Source organism: Hetaerina americana, unplaced genomic scaffold (assembly GCF_022747635.1).
Source record: "Hetaerina americana unplaced genomic scaffold, ioHetAmer1.1.p SCAF_53, whole genome shotgun sequence".
NCBI classification, from domain to species: Eukaryota; Metazoa; Arthropoda; class Insecta; order Odonata; family Calopterygidae; genus Hetaerina; species Hetaerina americana.
The window spans coordinates 1,158,651-1,178,565 of record NW_027287128.1 but is presented as its reverse complement, the minus strand read 5'-3'; the positions used below and the strand labels follow the sequence as shown (position 1 = coordinate 1,178,565).

At 41.2% G+C, this 19,915-nt stretch overlaps 1 protein-coding gene across 1 annotated transcript in view; it reads left to right on the top strand.

Moving 5' to 3' along the window:
* Window positions 1–16,659, top strand: part of LOC139694715 (uncharacterized) — a 198,253-nt gene extending 181,594 nt beyond the window's left edge. The window contains exon 8 of the mRNA XM_071593215.1: window positions 15,221–16,659. Within this exon, the coding sequence (XP_071449316.1) occupies window positions 15,221–15,423 (203 nt within the window). The 3' untranslated portion in view covers window positions 15,424–16,659. The remainder of the gene's footprint in view (window positions 1–15,220) is intronic.
* The last annotated feature ends 3,256 nt before the right edge of the window (window positions 16,660–19,915 follow it).

Sequence of the window (19,915 nt, the reverse complement as noted above, 5' to 3'; positions counted from 1 at the left end):
TGTTGCCCGCCGTCAATGCTCCCTCGCTCGCCCTCTCCCTCTCTCTGTCGCCCGCTCACTCCGCTGGCCTTCCCTCTTCAGTTCTCTCGAGTAGGCTCATACATATAAACGCGTACACACGCTGACGCATGTGCTCGCCGGGCATGCATGCAAGGGGGGCTCCATTTAACCGTGCGATATTATGTATATGCTGGGGAGAATACGGTAATCCCGACGCTAAACAAAGGGGTCCTAACTACATCTCTTCATTCCTTCCAAAAGGGCTAAACCAGTCTGAACAATAGGCTCGCTCTGGGGAGCAGGCTAGGACGGGATGGTCCGCTTCTATCTCCCACTCCCATCCTTCCCACTGCTTCCCTCCCTACCCACCCTCCCCTCTAGCCCAGACAGTTTTTTTTTTAACTTCATACCCCTCCCTCTCCGCCTCGCTGGCGTCCACTCTCCCCTCCCATCCCCCTTCGCACACCCCTCAAAACATCCCACTCCTGCCTCCCGCGGTTAATATCCTGACTTACCGCCCAAGCGGTGATATATTGCCGAGCGTAGGTTTGCTCGCGTTCCCCGTCTTGAAATTGTTTTGTCCGAGTATTTTTTTGGAAAATCTAATTGGACGGAAGACATAAATAGCAGATATATCCTCCCTCTATAATTATTTTGATTTATATTCGAGCTCCCGAGGAGGAGAGTACCGTGGATGGAGATGTGATTACACTCGTAAGCGATCGTGTGTCCCCTGGAGATCTTTTCGAGACCCGTCCCTAATGTGTTGAGGAGGACGAAACCAGTACGGGCGTTCCCCGATGCCCCAGGACCGGTTTATTCGTCGGTGGTCGTGGAGTTTGGTTACGGATGCTATCGCGAGCATTTGAGAAAAATATCGTTTCTTTCTTCCTCTAAATTCGGATATTCAGCGGAAGATGCCAGTGATAATGGTTAAGTAGTCTATTTATTTATGATTAATTGATATTAAAGACCTTAAATGGATGAATGGTATGAAAAGTCGTCGATTCATTTTTCGGTAGCCTTTATTGTCAATGGTCGGGGTCATAATGTTTTTAAGATTTTCAAAAATGTATCCAGTAGCTCATTGTGACTAATCGTGAAATCCCCTAGGTTCAGGAAAGCAATTAGATTGTAAGCAGATCTTGTGTCGTAGCCGATTAAATGTGATTTGAAATATTTATAGTATAATTGAGTTCAAAGTAATATGCATTTGAAAATCTCTCCCCGAAAAAATAACGCGTATGTGTTGTATTTGGATGAAAAATGGCTTAGAAAACGAATTTTCACTTCCTTCAGAAATATGAGAAATTAACAAAACAATCTTAGGTATACTAAGCTTCCAAGGACATGTATATTATAAACATACTTTGTTTATGCCGGCTGGGTAAGTAAGGTGGATGACACGATCGTCTGCCTACCCAAAGGTCACGGGTTTGAGTGCCTCCTTTGGCATGGGTGTTTTCAACTCATGTGGCTTGGCCCCTGGGAATCCTGTTGACAAGCTTAAAGCTTATCAGGATCCTAAGAGGCCTACTGATCCTCGAATATGCTAAAAAAGTGCTTTCGGTCAAAATACACCCGGGAGAACCAAGAAATAAATCCTCTCTTCGAAATAGACAGTACACAGTGAGCTTGGCGTGAACTAATTATTATCAACGGACGATGGTTGCGAATTTGTCTGAAAGGATTTTCGTGTCAATCTTAGGCCGCTCTCTTGACTCCATCGCAGGAAACAGTCCCACGCGATTGTTCCCGAAAAAAAATGTAAAAAGAAGTGCCTTTTCCGGCCTCAGCAGGTGCTTTGCTTTTCCCCTACGTACAGGTGTGCCGTGGGTTTGTTGTTTTTTCAGGTCAGTCCGCACAGTTCAGTCGGACGCGCAAGAGGCGACGATTGAAATCTCGTGCCTCGTAACGGGAGAATGACGAAGTGTGCTCGGCGGTGTTTTGGCTGGAAACCGCGACCCCTCTCTCTCCCTCCTCATTACTCCCGACGAGAGAGATTTTCCTACGGAGATATCTTCCTTGTTTTATAAAACACGGTGTACTATACATATACGTGTGTGTGTATATATATATATTATATATATATATATGTATGTATGTATGTATATGTATGTATGTATATGTATGTATATGTATGTATGTATATGTATGTATGTATATGTATGTACGAGGGTCATCCGGAAAGTAGTACCCGTTCGTGCCGCATGAAGTGCTGACGACGCGAGTAGCCGCTGGACGAGGTCAGATAGCTTCAGTGGCTTGTCTGCCTTCTCTGAGCCAAGTTGCGTGACGCTAGCATTGCCTGTGTTGTTTCTGTGATTGTTTACAATGTTTAAAAAAATTGAGAACGCCGCCAGTTGTGAAGTGAGGGCAGTGATTAAATTCCTCAATGCAAGAAACGTTCGCCCATGTGATATTCATCGCCAATTAAAGGAGGTGTATGGAGACAATGTAATGGACGAGTCGTCTGTTCGGCGGTGGTGTCGCAACTTCAACATGGGGAGGGGGAACACACACGACGATGAGCGTTCGGAGAGACCGTCTGTCATTACAGACCAACTGGTGAGCTCAGTTGACGAATTCGTGAGGAACGATCGGCGCGTCACAATTGATGACATCTGTGAGCATTTTCCCAATGTTTCTCGAACAATTGTTCATGAAATTGTTAAACACCATCTGCATTATGCAAAAATTTGTGCAAGATGGGTCCCTCGCGTATCTCAATGAGCTGGCGGCGAAGGACTATGCAGCAGGAATACAGAAACTTGTCACACGTTATGACAAATGCCTTAATTTGCTTGGAGATTATGTTGAGAAGTAGTTTAAAGTATCCTCTTTCAAATAAAATTTTTTATGTTTGTTAATATTTACTTTTGTGTCTTTATTTCACGAACGGGTACTACTTTCCGGATGACCCTCGTATGTATATGTATGTATGTATATGTATGTTTATGTATATATATGTATGTATATGTATGTGTGTATATATATATATATATATATATATATATATATATATATATATATATATATATATATATATATATATATATATATATATAGTATATATCTATATCACACGCACACCTACACCACCCACATCCATAGTTCCCTCGGAGTTGATGCGCGATCTCCGCTCACGTAACGGTTCTAATACTAGATAAGCTCAGTTCTAGGGAACTGAAGACTTGTCTTGAGGGAACTTGCTGTTCATTCCCCCCCCCCTTTTCACTAAGCTGTTGGCAACAGGGTAATATATGCTAGTGTCCGTGTTTTCAAGAGGTTTCCATCTCCCTTCCCTGCTCCTTTCGCGTGGCCGTGGGATTTACAGGATTCTAGCGCTTCAACAATTTATGGCGCTGGAAGTCGTGCATGTTCGGCTTGATTTATTACCAACTTCGTCCGGTTAAGGGTCATCTAAGTGGCTGATGTGGAGGAATGCAATTTTCTGCGGATGTGAAGTGAATCTTTGTAAAGTATCCAGCAATCGTTGGCACAGTGCATGTCATGAGATCGATCCCAATATGTATGCACTTTTGAAAACCTCGGGACCGACCCACAACCACCCTCGTTCGCTGGAATTTCATATTAACCGCAGAAGCGACCATACTCAAGCAGTGTTTAAAAATACTTTTGGAATTCAATTTCTAACCAAACAAGAATTCATGAAGTAGTTTATGTAAACCTAAATGTGATACGATCAGAAACAGCGGGTAATATCTCCCATCTATTTACATCTATACACTATGTGTGTGTGGATATGTATGTATATGTGTAGGTATGTGTATGATAGGTATGTATGTGTGTGTATGTGTATGTATGTGTATGTGTGTGTCTATATATATGTATATACTGTTTTCTTTTCGATGTGCAAATCTGTGTTAATGAATTGATGTCTGTCTATATGTATTTATGTGTACATATGACTGTATTTATAAGTTTAATGGCTAATATAATATGTATATGACGATGGGTTAAATGGAAGAAGGGACCATTTGGTCTCAATTTCGCCCAAATAAAGACCACTATCTATCTATCTATCTACACTAAGCCGCAAGCCGTCGCAAAGACGTTGGGTCACCGGTCATCCTACATCTACTAATATACAAGTACTGTACTTCTATTAACACTAAGCCCCGTGATCCATTGAATGGTCAAGGGGAAGGAGGGCGAATAAACACACCATTCATGCATATTCGTTGCACACATTATTATTGTTATGTTGTTGGTACTATTGTTATGCTGTTAGTAACTACTCCCCCGCCCAAAGGCACTAAAAGACACCAGCCATGAGGTGAGTTGAGGGGGAATGTGGCTTCCATGTTCCTAACTATTTTGCCAGTGTCGATCCATTTACAGCTGTTTTTTCCCTTTGAGTGTTGTCGCGAATAGTGCGCGGGAAAAACTGGAATCAATCCATTCGAATATTTCTCTTACTTTGTGACAATGCTGTTATATATTGTTCTGCTTATGTAATTGGGGCAGGATCATTTCTTTTATGACGGATGTATAACCACGCGATTAATATCTTTGCTTTAGGTTCAGCCTTGCTCTGAGTCTTCGCATATCTAAAGGTTCCCATCCCAGATCTTGGGCCTGGGTGAGACGCTGTGTTCTTCCGTAATATTTTTCACGAATTCAGGCCTTTCTCTGTATCTTGTTCGATAATGTAGTTTGTGCTTTTTTTGATGGATCCCATATGCAAATGCTTACGCATACTCTCATGTGGGGTAGTTTCTAAAATAATAGTACTTCTCCTTTACTTTCTCATCACTGCATTTTCCAACTATGCATTTTCCAACTATGCATTTGACGAATGCCAGATTAGAGTCCCCACGCAAATTGTGCGTATGTTTTCCTTATGTAAGATTCGTTGCGATGGTGACACACACATTTTACGTCGTCTGCAACTTCCATCCGAACGCTTTCAGGTGTGTCAGTTGGTAAAGTCTTTAAATATATATTTATTTAAGAATTGCAAAGCCGTCCATTTTTTAGTATTAATTTCCCAACCCCATTTTGTACAACATTTTTAAATACCGTTTAATGTTCATTAGTTGCCGGTCTGTGTTGTTCGTTTTGTTTCTATACATTAGAGTGTCTGTAGTAAACATTTCCATGTTGCTTTTTCCTTTTGAGGCGTTATCGTTAATGTGAATAAAATAGGGTAGTGAGACCATGTCGCTACCGTGAGGGACGCCGGATGTTACAGGAGCATAATTTAGCATAAGGCATTCACGTAATACATGAAAGGATGAAGGATGAAAATAACTACGTCTTCTTCTTAAAAGAAAGATAAAAGTGCTACCAAGTTTGTAAGGGAAGAAAAATTTGAGTCAATAATGAGATGCAATAAATTATAACTTCCTATTACTGCATTTGATATCAATTTTTGTTTTTCAACTAGTAGAAGCCATTAAATTTACGCCGTGGATCTATAATTGTGGGGTCATCATTGACAAGATTTTTTAAACATGTAATAAAATGCTGGGTTTAAACTTAATGGCAGAGTACTGAGTTATCGCTCATGTGTCTAATATATTCACATAGCCCTCGCAGGAAGATATTTAAATATTCAAATGCCCTCTTCAAAGGGCTCAATTAATGTGAATAATCCCGTCTCCTTGGATCGTTCGCCTTACTTGAGCTCCATATAACTTTATTGACCCCTTTTGCTCGTTCCATTACCATTCACAGGCATTGATGCACCCATTTATCTCACGAGCCGCGATCAGATATCCGCTCAACTCGCGTGACCTCTTTGACCTTTGAGGCCGAGACTCTCTCGTGCGTCTCTCTGAGACTCTCTCTCGAGCACTACGGATGGAAAGCCTCCTTAACGCCTTCATCTTTCGGTTCGAAAGAACATCATTTCTCCTTGACGGAAAAAAAGAAGACCGTGACGAGTGGGATGGTTTAATCCAATTCCAAAAATTCGTTCCACCGATCATCTCCGTCCGCGATACTGTTCCCTCCCTCTTTTAAGGCGTCCGTGGCAGGAGGAAAGTGAGTGTGATCGAGATCATGCGTCTGAAACCCATTGGTACGTATGGCGCGATAGAAGGATGGCTGGAGTATGAGGAAGTGCACACAAAGTGTAGGCATACGTATTGATCGGTATTTCTCCCGAGTATGTCCGGATAACCGATTATTTCTTTAAGCATGCGATTGGAAAAAAATATGCCCAACAAACATGGCACTAAAAGAACACGGACGCGCGTGGCGTTGGCAATTTTTATTTTTATATTACAAGGAGAACTGCGTTCATATTATTAGGTGACATATTTTTCGAGCATCAAAAGATGACCTTACGGATTCTTTTCAAAGGCGAAGGCGAATGAACTTAGGATAGATATCTAACAAAAGTCTGATATCGACATCATATGAATATCTACTTCGATATGGCGCCCTTCAAGCCATCGCTGCGTGTGGTGTTGTTACGAGTGATCAGACACAAGGCATCTTGCATCAAATATTAAGTTTTTCCTAATTTTTAGCTAACAATTCCAATGTAAACTGTTTAAAAAAATGGAAATAATGTTGAATACATGTTCACGCTGCACGGTATCCAATTGTGAGCAACTCCTCCTCTACGCTTGCGAGTCAAACTGCAAGTAATTAAAATAGCATTAAAAGAAAGGTTAGTTAAAGTCTGATATGAAACATTTGATGTGTATAACACTCATCGGGTGTCCAGAGTTATCAGGAATAGCAAAGCACTGGTTTCTAAAATGTTAAAGAAAGAATCAAAGTATGCAATGGTGGATGGCGTAACTCTTTTGGACTCCTCCATGATACTGAGGAAAGGAAACACTAATATTTCACAAAATATAACTTAGATGTGAGCGGTTTCGATACAGCGTAATATCATCTGACCAGACGATGTAACGCTGTATTGAAACCGGTCGACGTAAAGTTATATTTTGTGGAACAGCAGTGTGTTACCTTTCCAAAGAAATATAGGTTGAAGTATTTGGATTTCATGTCATTGGTTTTGCTTTTAACGTAATGAAGGAATGTTTGGTTACTTTTCTTTCAATAAATTATTGCAAATCAATAGTTAGACTTATTATAAATTGAAATGACGCATTTTGTTAGCAATGTTGGCACTTGAATTGCTTTAATGTATCGCATCAGCATTGTGTGTGGTGATGTGTGTGCATATAGCTTAGAATATCGGTCATATTCGGACATTAGTGCGCTCAAGTAATTCTCCTGTCAAACGTCCTCTCGGGAAAAGAAATGTTTTTAAAAATATGTTCGGACTTTCATTCGCACCTATTTTTCTGAATAATTTCCATCGATAGCTAGGCAGCATATGTGAACTACTCTTTGATCAAGACGGAGCCTCCGGGAGGCGAATGGGCACTCATGGCGAAGGGGAAGAGGGTGGGATCGGAGGCAACGTCCGGCGCCTCAAGGCGAAGGTGGGATGGCGGTTAGGACGGGAGGCTTAGGCGAGAGAGAGAGAATGTGACGGAAGAGGCTGAGGATTAAAGACGCCGTGGATCCCACGGTGGGGTTAAGAGGGTGGGAACTCACATGTCGTATTAGTATTGTTTTCCTGCCTCGTTAGCGCCGAGGTTTTTTAGTGCTCGGATCGAAGGGTCGAGTCTGCCACCCCCTGGGATCTAAGAGGGGCGAAAGCGGTGATGTCTCTCTTCCCTGACTCTGCGAAGAATACGGCACTATTAGTTGGATTTTTTATGAGATTAAATTAAGAAAAATATGTGTATAGGTGGTCCCAGCCACCTTCGTTAGTGTTAAGTCGTTTATTAAGACAGGTAGACGCATACTATCCATGATTATATACGTACTATTTGCTTAGAATGCCGAATACAAACTCTATCCATATTTGACTGTCTTGCTATAAGTTATGATATTAAATAATAAGCATTATGATGAATATTACTTATATTATACAGTTTTTCACTTAACTCAGGGAGTATCTCGTGCTCTTTCCATTTCCACAGTCTTTCTTAAGTATCACTAAATTCCACTGACGTCCTGTTTCGACAGAAAATGTTGGGCTTGGCTACCCGCTTACGAGGACTCAATAAACTTAGCCGTCTTCCGTATTCCACTTCGCCTGGGAAGCTGACATTGGTAGCCGTTTGCTAGTTTACAGGCACACGCGTTTTGTTCTCAGGAACCACTAAATCACGGGTTTAGTGCCGTCAGAGCCGCTTCCTCCTCCAGAGTGGGACGCCCTAGCTCGTGGCTGGATTTCCTCAGCTCGTTACGCGTGCCGTTAAATGGTCCATAAATTCTTATTTACGTTCCTGAATAAGTCGAATACTTCATCGGATCCGTGAGCACGTGTTTAAGGTACGGGAGGAGGAGGGTAGCGGAGAAAGAGGGGAGGGGTATGGTGGAAATTAGGTAAACCCGTCGTTTGCCTTCTTAAGCGTAAGTAGGGTTGCTAATTGAAACCCAGTTCGTGGGCTGGGCGCTTTCGCACGGCGAGGAAAAAAAGGACACGGCCAACGGCGGGGACGTACCATTATGATGAGGCCGTATATCCCGCCGGTCTTTGCGGTCACGAAAGGAGTGGAGAAGTCATCCGCGTAACTCGTCTGTCAGCCGATCGTTCCTAGTTTCGAGCGAACGCAGAGTTATTTGTCGGCCCACGCGGATAATGCGTGACTAATATAAGGCGATTCTGAGCTGCGTGCATTCTCGTATAACCTTCTGTCCCCAGCGCACGCGAGAGTGCTTGGAGAGTCAGCTGCCCGGCTCTTTCGGGATCGTAGCACGGAACGATGCAGTCACATGATGAAAAAGCCTCCATCAGTGCGTGTATAAATTTGCATACACGGCCGTGTCTCGCTCATCGAAAAGGTATGCTTCTGAATTCTTCTTCGTTAGGTGTGTGATTATTCATTAAAAGAATACTAATTTTGTGTAGCTGTAGATAGCAAATAATGACAGATATATTAACCCACTTTATAGCAATAACTTTTATCATATCTAAAAGTATCTGTAGCTATTGATTTAGGACGAATTCCCTATTATACTGAGTCGGAGACTGACCCACACTAGAGCTGTGAAGCTAGAGTATGCAACTAATTTTTAAAATGGAATAAGAGTAAATTCAAATCTCTTACGTGTCCCATGTCGTTGATATGGTATACCATGGTGTGAATGTTTTTCGTTGGATACAAGTATTATTAACCTTATAACATGATATAAAATTGGATCCAGGTAATCAGGCTTTTTAGTACGGTTCAGATGAGTGCCAGTGAATCCGCGTAATGTGATGGTGAACCGCCCCTGTTAGGCAAGCAGCACGCATGCCGCATAAGCATTTTTTTACCGGACTATTGGTGTCCAGTCCGTTTTTTCAATTTCTTTATGGAAATTTCCGACACCCGAGTTTTTGTAACAGAACATTCACAATGCGATAATATATGCCACTATCTGAAGAACCCGACTTAGGTTTGGAATGAATAATATTTTTAACTTTTTGACGACCTACGTTAAACTTACAAATTTAAGGAATCAGTGCTTTTAAGGGTTATAAAACGTTTTTATTCTGACTGCCAAATGGATGTTCAGTTTGATGTCTCGTTGAAGCACTTAAAAATGAGTTTTGTTGGGCAATTATCTGACAAATTTTATATTCCGTCAGTTTCAGGCTTGTGAAACCTATTCTAGGGAATGAAGTACGGAGATGGGTGTGCTGTGTGCTAACTTCATATAGCGGTATTGTTCTAAGGGTCTTGAAAGTCGATTATTTTGTTTAGTTTCTTTGAAATGGGCTGTTTGACTTCTGTTAATATAATATGTACATTATATGTCTAATATATAATATTTTACACAAGTTCGTTAAATGAGTATGCTGTGTGTTACATATATTTTACATGTAATATATGCCATATTTTCATTTATCATATGTCATCGGTGGCCTCAGGGGATCTTTGGGATTAGTTCACTCGGCATGATGCTCTTGTGCGCAGCAGGAGGACGACACCAAAGGGTTTGTAGAAAAAATAGGGGTAATGGGAGGGAAGAGACCTGCCTTTGCCACCACCTGAACGGGCGGTCCTCTTTTGTGAGGCGCTCTCTGTTCCCACGTGTATGTTTGTGCTTGAGTGGAGGGCTAGGAGTGAGGATGAGAGCATGAGATCGGTCGCGATAGATCGGGGTGGGGGTGTGCGGGGGAGGAGGGGGTGTGGAGGCGAAGGGGCGTTTGCGGGGGCGGAGAGGCAGGGGCGTTTGCGGGGGCGGAGAGGCAGGGGCGTGACTGGTTGAGGTGTGCGTTTGTGGCGGTGGGGAATCAGGTAGCGGCAGTTGGGTGGACGGAGGCAATATTTCCTCGGTGGGGCGGTGGTCGAGCATAAACACGTTAGTCCGACGAATACACGCACTCACATACGAACGCAACATATCGATGCGCTCACGTGTCGGGACGCCCACACAGGGGTGGCGGCGCTCGCCGCCGCCCTCCGCCGTCGAGCGGATCGCCTCGCTGCCCAGAGGAGAAATGGGAGTGGAACGATCTATAAATCTATTCGCCACGGGATTGGACTTCGCCCTCCTTCGCGTTTACGGCTTGCCTACGACGTGCTTTATGCGCTGCATTTAAACATTTTCAGCGCAAAGAGGGAGAACTGGCTGCGGTAGCTATTTTCCTTGATTGATGACGAAAGCGTGGATGTGGCATGTTCCCATGAGCTGTTGCTATGATTTCAGTACAACTCATCGAGGCATGAGGGACATGTCACATCTACAATACGCGGCTCACCCATCCACCGAACATTTTTTGGCGATTGGCTATCCAAGAGTTAAAACCAACTCCAATACGTTTGAATTATTCCTGTTTAGCCTTGAGATAATTTTATCTCAAAGACACTTTTTCAGAATTTTCGGCGTCAAAATATATGTTTGGTATTTATGGTAAAACAATGACTGAATGGTATAGAGTTAGATGCAATTTTAGCGTCATCATCTTTCCATGAGGCCCCTTTCGGCATCTAGTGTTAGGCGTAGGCACATTATAGATTTCTCCGACTCAATAAAGATCTTGCATCGCGTTTGCAGTCGTAATGTTCCTCGAGAGCTTGTTTAGCCAAAATATTAGCTTGATTTGAATTCTTTTTAGGGGTAAACCCGGACGTAGTACAGTAATCAGTCCACGGGAGAGGAGTGTAAAATGGATTGTAAATTACGGGTTTTAAAGTTTATGGCCTTTTTTTAAATTTACCGTTTCGATCGGAGTTCCAACGAACACGTGACTGTCTTGGCCTTGCCGCAGCAACTCACGAAAACAGCAATCTTTTCTGTCCTGAGAAAAAGCTGAACAGCATCTACTATCCTTGAACCTTCATCTTTACACTTGCTTTCTTGGAAACTCCTCTAATGTTGTGTTCAGTCTCTCCTCGAAGGCAACAAGGAGAATTAACAACTTCTTTGTGCGGTGTCACGATCGGAAAGACCGTTTCTTAAGTCTATCTCGTGAGAACTTAGTTAAACGCAGACGGGCTACACTCAGGGAAGTAGGTATCACGACATTCGATTAATTGATGCCATTGAATGGTTTCGATAGCGAGTGCATAATGGCTCGGGAGAACGAAGAATACTATAATGAAATTTGTTTTTTTCCGCGAAGCTGGTTGACTCGGTAACTGCTTCGATAAGTTTTATGAGTAATCTTTCTTTACTTTCGAAATCTCGTTGGTGAAGAGTTCACCAGTTTTCAAATTTTTTGCGAACTATTCTTCGTACGAATGCCTAAAGATTCTCCATAATTTTCTAGATGAAGTGAGCATAATTCGAAAACTTCTGGTTGAATTTCGTAAAATCACTCTTTCTTTTAGACTGAAATTATTAGCAAATGAACGTCCCTGATTGACTGTGGTATTAGCGCAAACACTGATTGGCTGTATCGCGCGCGCTATGCACTGAAGTTTGCCTGTTTTTGTGGTCTGCAAATATTAATTCATGTCAATTAATTATGTTCCTAATTTTTTACGTTTAAATATGAAATTCGTTTTGCGTCTTCAATATTAAGGAGATAAAGCTGTGAAGAAGTGAAGAGAGACTAATGGATAATTTTTTTCTGTAATCAATTAAAGGAATTACATGGAATTCTCAATTACAATGCATTGCCTCCTCTGCGGTACAATTCATTCAGGAAGATCATTATTCTATAGCGCGACTCACCACGACACTCACGGCATTACCCCTCACGTAGACTGAGACGTAGCGTAGGGTCAAACTTCTGAGCCAACCCTGAGGAAAAGGAAGAGTTCTGTGTTTTAGTCACCAAATATCACACATCCATCTATGATATGAGAACGAGGCGCGTCGACGAAAAAACAGTTCCCGTTATCCATTTTGAAAACCATCGCTTCGTTTGACTCTTACTTAGTAATTATGCCCCATGCTCATCGTAACAATCATTTTTTCTAAAAAATGGCTAATAAGTTCATCCTGATCACGAAGCGGAAAAGAAAAGAGCGGGTCTGCTCTCCCTCTCTTTCTGGGGCACCAATTGGAGATCGCGTGCTGGGGGAAAACTCGCCCACCAGCCGTCGGCTCGGCAACAGGGGAAGGTCGCGCAAGGAGCGATGGACGGCATGGGAATGAATGCTTTTGGTAGGTTTTAGATGAGTCCATTGGGGTAGGGAGCAAACTGCGTGAGGTCTTCTCCCCCTCTCCTTCGAAGGGTCAACGTCAGTCACTCTGCCGGACGATAGCCTTGGGCCGTAACCACTTCAGTGCCCTTATACCCAGCTTGTTTTGTTTTTTTTTAACAAAAGGAATTTTCTTCCTTCTTTCTTTAGGAAGCTGATATTTTAATATAAAAATTAAAACATGAACTATTAAATTACGTCATTAAAATTTCAATTTAATCGTATTTACTGTAATAATTGCATACCATGCAGGAATAATGGCTAATTACTGTCAGACACCTTTAACGATCGTTTCCGTAGGCTTTAACGATAATTGCAGCAGACTTGATGAATAAGGTGGTTTTTTTTCAAGCTCGCCTTACGATCATCTTTTCTTTCCTTTGATTTATATAAAACTTCCCTTGAAGCTTAGCTGCTGGTATCTCCATTTATTACACATGCCTTTTCGCGTTACCTACTTGTAGATTTGGCTTAAGTTCTTAACAACAGATTTGATCGCTTAGATTCCCGTTGGGGACAATTTCGTTTTTATGTGCCCAGATTCAATCATTTTCGGCTGTTTATTGTTTGTTTTTCGCTATGGAAGCGCACAACTTTTCAACTGTGGAACCGTATATGTTCCAATTCTCGATATCGGATGTATAATAAGCCAAAACACAATTATTAAGCCAAAGTTGGGCTTACTAAGTGGGGATAGAGCTCAGCTGGTGCTAAGTTCTTTGCGTGTTTCCTCTTTCCGGCTGTGGTTTCCCAGAAAGATCTGGTCTCCAGAAAGCACACAGCTGGGTTTAGCTGGGCTAGTCCACAGTCTCTCCCGGATTGAAATCCGGTACCGAGTTAATAAGACTTAACTACATATCTTTTAAATATTTATGAACGCAAATGTTTTGTATTACAAGGATATATTAAACCACTTTACCCCAAAAGAAAGAAATATGTAAAGTAAAATTTTAATTGGCCGCATTAATATATGAATATCAATAGTATCAGAAAATAGTATTAAACTCTCGAATCAGGCCATGAATATTAGAGATAAATTTTCACTCTTAAAATTTATAGTATATATTAATGTTTCGGGCTTTGACATCTAAAATACACAACAAAGGAAGTGTGAAATTATGGATGATTCCAAATATTTTTACCCATTGGAAACAATGTTGTACAATCAATTATCTGAAATTGGATCCAAGTTTGGCCTCATCACAGTAGTACAGTAGCACAGTAGTATGAAAGTAGAAAATGTATATTGACAAAAGCGCGGAGCGTTGAATATTTTTTGCTCTTCCTCAACGATTCCCAACCAACAACAACAGCATCCGGGAGGGGAACGGAGTTCTTGTCGTCTCAGCTCCTTTTGCGTTAATTAGAGGCATGCTTTCCCGTCTTCTTCCGTCTCCCTCTTAAGCCCTCTTCTCTTACGCAGCACCCCCTCGGCGTAGTTTGGGAGAGAGAGGGATGATGGTGGGGGTGGGGAGGCTTTTAATTAGGGAAAGGCTCTGAGCCGGGGGAGTCGGAGAGGAGAGGTTTGCCGCTGAAGGAGGGGGGGGGAGAGAAGTGGAGGAGGGGGGGAAGGCGAAGGAAGGCAGAGAGTCCACGACCTTGGTTGCAATGGGTGACCGGTAAGAGCGGATGTTCCCTCCTCCCTTTTCCTTCCCTCTAATTCCCCAGCAATTCACTCCGCGTCAAAAGAATGAGAAAAAACATCAGCTCACCGCTCTCAAATACCCCCACCTTCCCTCCCTCTCCCTCCGGCCGTTTGCTTTTCCGCCTCCGCCTGCCTCCCACATTTACCCTCCCTCCCTCCGCCCCCTCATCGGTGCACCTTGGCCGTGGTCTCATCCAAGGAGTGTGTGCCTCCCCTGGGGGGGGGGGGGATTTCTGTAGATTCGGAGAAAATTCGGAATGAAGGGAAATGGGGGATGGCGGTGGGAGGTGAGTGAATACACACCTGCGTTTCACCTTAAGTTAACGCGGGAAATGCAGCGCCTTTTCTCCAATTAACGCAGCCGTCGAGGATGTCCCGGGCTCTCCTCGTCGACCATTCATTGTAAGGGGGTCGATTTTTTATTCTGCCCTTACAAATGTTTCGCCAAAAATGAATACGTGAGCACAGAAGACCTGAAAAGAAAATTTTGCTCTGACGTCTCAAAGAAGATTTACCTGTAAAGTGCCTGTGGTGGGAATGCTACTATGATTCCTTGGTTTATCGTTTCGACCTTTTGGTCAATGTCGCCCGCATGTATTACTGACCTCAAGTACTTTATTTTGCTGAGTGCCATCCTCCTCCTACTCTTGTACTCATAGCTCATGTCTTTGCAATTTGTATTTATACCCTATTATATATTTTTTGGGTGAATGCATACATGACTGTTGGCAAAATTTTGTATAGTGCTATTAGGCAGATACACATGTATTTGTTGTAGCTTATACTCTTAGTGAGCTACAAAAGTAGTATTACTGTTTTCACCTTGACAATCACCTCATATTAGGTAGTCCATACATGTATTCCCTAGCTTAAATGCCCTTTGACTGTCTTAGAAAATGATATACCTAATCCTTGAATTTCTTTCTTTTAGGAGATGAAGTTTTGGCAGTCAATGGGAAGCCTTTGCATGGCCTGAGTCATAAGGAGGCTATAACAGTTTTCAAAGAAATTAAGAGTGGACAAGTGCAGCTTCATTTGGGGAGGCGTGTTCCTCGCAGGCGCAAGGAAAAAGAACAGCAACAAATTCAGCAGTCTACTCAATGGAAGACCCAGAATCAGAGGCCAACAGCATAATTATGTGTGCATTTTATTATTTGAAAGGAATATGCAATTTCCTTACTAAAGGTAAAAAATTCTGGTCCCCCAATGAAGATTAGCATCCACCATATGAAAGAAGTTTGATGTGGTCAAATTTCAAAACCCTCTTCCCCTATTCTGAAAAACTAATGTGAGAAGCAAGGTTTAGTGTGATGTTCTTATTTAATGGCACTCCCGTAATACTATGAATGCAAGCCTTAAGCTTTGATACTAAAAAAGTGAAAACAATGGCTGTTGCAATGGGAGATTTTCAGAGTGCTGCATTGTTGAAAACAGTTGCAACCACACAGTGTAAATAGTTTTTGTCAGCTGTGTAACATACTCATTCCAGCATTTGGGATACTTGACTTTCTTAGTGGGACTCTGTGCAAATACACTTTATTCTTAAACATTGTAATCACCACATGTAGGTGACATGAGGCTAACTCCTAAATTTGGTAAACTATTCACTTCATTTTTAGAAAAATAAGAAATTTTAACCTCTTCTATGCCTAAAAATCTATTCATTTGGATATATAATGGAAACGTGTCTTCTGCTGTAGGTAACTGAATCACATTTGTTTTGTGAGAAATGTCTTGCTTTATTGGTGTCATCTCTGCAAATATGCATTTGTACTGGAAGGTTGATGGGCTTGGATTTTATATGTATATCTAAAATAGAAAATAATTTGCTTTAGACCAAGTCACAAAAGGAAAATATTCAAATATAAATGTACTTATTTGAGGATTAGACTTCACAAAAAATGAGTAACACCTAATGACTAATTCTTTGGAAAAATGTTTTTTTACCACTTTAATGGCATGGATTCTGTGATAAATTTTTTTTAGTATATTAGTTTCTTTGCAGTGTGGAATTCCAATGAAATATCATAGTATTGTGCGACTATTGTTACATTCCTTTCTGTGGGTTGAATTTGTTTGGAAATCTCTCATTTCTTTAGAGCAGTGCCACAAGAAACATCTCTAGAGAATTGGTTTTTTCATTCAATAAATTTCTGTATTCTCTTACTAGATAGCTAATTTGAGTCCTGTTTAGACATTGATTCAATGAGTGTTGGACTCAATATACACCAAAGATATGTTCAATTTTGTGAAATAAAGCAAAGAAATAGTTTGAACTGTCGTGGATGCTGGTATTGTTAAACTGAGTTTCTTATTGGAATTGTAATATTTATTGTTATTAACATTCTGATTTTTATATAAAATATCTGAATTTATTTAATCACTTTGTTATCATTTCATCCTATTGCAATATCATTATACTCTTTTCAGCAAAATAATCAATTATTTTAGCACCATTAGCGTGAAGATATATTTGTTTTATATTACTGGTTACATTCATACTTAATATAAATGTATGAAAGACTACTTGTAGACATTTCATTGATTACTTTAGGTACAGATTCATGTGTATATAACAGACAGCTGAAAAATGATTCTTAAACCATTGTGTGCATATGACCCTAGGTAATCAACCTCAAAGTTGGTTGGATAGGTGAGAGTAAAGCTCCTATCTGGTACCAAGCCTTATGCCACAGGAATCAATCCAAAGGCTAGTGAGATAGGTGAATGTAGAGCTTGTCTTGTACTAAGCCCTATACAACATATGTAATTCATACTTAAGGGCAGAGATAGTCCTTTTCCTTAGCCATCTCTGGTTTCTCTGAATGATCTGGAACTATAAATATAGAGTAATTTAACCACTAATAGGTGAAGATTAGGGTGCCCAGAAATGGCATCTGGAATCATACTTGTGCCCTTTTTCAGTATTCCTACTCTTATCTACCGGTCTATGATGCCAACATTTAAACATCTGAGAAGGGGGCCATTTTATTTTCTTGTGGTTTCCCAGGAAGATCTGGTACCCAAAATTTGACCAGCTTGAGAGATCCACGCACTGCCTCTACTGCTGCTATACTATCCATGGAAATAAAAAATATCCTAAAATAAGGCACTCAAATGTATTCGTATTGAATTTTATTCTGGTGAAACTAGTTTCCAGACTTCAATAACACCATCATCTGCCTTGAAGCATTGAAATAAGTTGCACCTGAGTAAAATTTAATGGATGAATGCAATGTTCTGTATTTTGTGAGCATGAATTTCCTCGTAGTTGAGCCTGAAACCTTTGAATTCATGCAAATAAATCCATTAATAAATAAAAATTAGAGTTTGCTGTCAATTTACTTTAAACAGGTGTACTGAATGTCTCAAGAGTTAGGGAAGACCAAGATCATCTTCCTATGGGCAGCTTATGATTCAGCCATTAATGTTCAAAGTGTTATTAATGACCCAAAGAAAAAATGCTGTAGAGCATTAGAGAGATGACTTTGCTCTAAAAAGTTATGTTCTTGTTCATTATTGATGTCAATTGAAAGCAATTTTTTTACATTTGTGTATGTGCTGCTATTTACTATACTTGAATGAAAATTACCTGACGTTACATCAAGCGGGGATCGAGATTGTGCGGTGGCTATCATACTGGCTTCCCACCCAGAGGGCTCGGGTCCAAATCCTGGCGGTGTTGAATGTTTTTCAGTGGTATCTTGATCCCTACTTGAGGTACTTTTTGGAGGGCACTTTGAGTGAGTACACTGTCCGTCGAATGGGACGTTAAGCTGTGGGCACCTTGGCGCCTTTTGTTAAGAGTAGGCTAACGCCGATGCCGGGTTTCTCTCCACCCTTCATCCTTTCCTGTCCATCCTCTATGGCGCAAATGACCTCGGCTGTCGGTCGCCTCCCATTAATACTACTACTACTATTACATCAAGCATCTCAATTTAAACTGTTATTTTTTCGGTATTTATGAAATAAATCATTTCAATACTTCTACTTTCAGCTGACTTCAGATTTAATAATGAATGAGGGATACTGAACATAATATTTTTTTTAAATACAGAATTTATTCACAAATCTTGAATAGGTTGAAATCAATTACTTGAACGCATAGCTGAGAACCATATTTACCTATCAGGATATCTGAAATCTGCACATTTTAATGATAGTAATCACCTATATGATCAAGTTCAAACTAAATTGAGAGAGATTTCATTCCCTGTTACCCATTGTGGGCATGCGAAATATATCTTAATTTGTAATTTCACTCCAAAATCTGAAAATAAAAAATAGCAAAAATAAGGGTGCGGTTCTGAAGACGATTACCACATTTTCATAGAACTCAATCTGATAGTACATAACTCATTTCTAGCACCATTGAGTGTACCTCTATTTCCCTCCCCAACCCTCCCCTGTATGGAGGATGGGGGAAGCGAACTGGGGTGGGAGTGGATTTGAAGGAGAGAGGGAGACTGGGAGGGTGGGATGGGTTGGTGAATAGTTGATAGTCACTGGGTTTCGGGTGGGGGGGGAGGTGATTACTGGTTCTTAGGTATTAATTGTGGGATGTCTAGGAGAGGGGAGTGGAAATGGAAAAAACATAAGAAATTATCACTGAGAGAAATTTATTCCTGCCATCCCTTGTAAAAACTGTTTGTGACCCATAATATATAGGGAAACCCTCCATCATAATTGAAAAACTCCTCAAAGGCTTGGACATAGAAACAGCCTTTTTTAACAAAAAAATCTCAAAAGCCTCCTACTACACCCCACTTCAATGGGGTGGAGTTTACTGCCTGTAATGTGCAGACTGTGAAGTATCATACATTGGACAGATGGGAAGAAGTGCCAGGGAAGGTGTAAGCGCAGGAACATCTCTGGGGCTTAAGCAAAACAAATTGAATGTCACAGTTTGCAGCTCACTTCCTCAGCAAGGGTCATCATGCAACTCCATGCTGCAAATGATGTGTAAGGAGAGTAAGGGGACATGAATGGACATCCAAGAACAATTGGCCATACTGGCCTGAATACAGAAAAAGGAAACCGTCACCAATGACCACCTTTTCCCTTTCCACTCCCACCTCTGAGACATTCCGCAATTACTACCTAAAAATCAATAATCACCTTTCCTCCCCAACTTGAACCCAGTGACTATCCACCATACACCAATCCCTCCCCCCTTCCCAGTCTCCCTCTCTCCTTCACATCTTCACATCCACACCCACCCTTGTCTCCCCCATAACCCTCACACAACCCCACCTATTGACTGTATGTATGTGGGTGTGAATTTCTCGTAAAATCAGTCCAGATTATGCTGCAGTGCAGCAAAAGTAGTCAACAGTAATAAATTATTAACTCTGGAAATGCAGTCTTTTTGATTCTTTCTTTGTGCATTACAATGGATTTCCAAAAAGTATCAGCCTCAACTATCTCTCAAAAAAAGATGATAAATGAGCCAACCTCATGATTTAAAGTAAAGATTACTGTTGGGTTGGAGCCATCCACCACATTAGCTGTGTGCATATAGCTTAATATCCTATTATGGTGTCTTTTCAACATCACTCTTTCAGAACTCTATACTATTGAAAAGTGAAACCTATGAAAAAGAATGCCACAGAATAAAACACTTTCA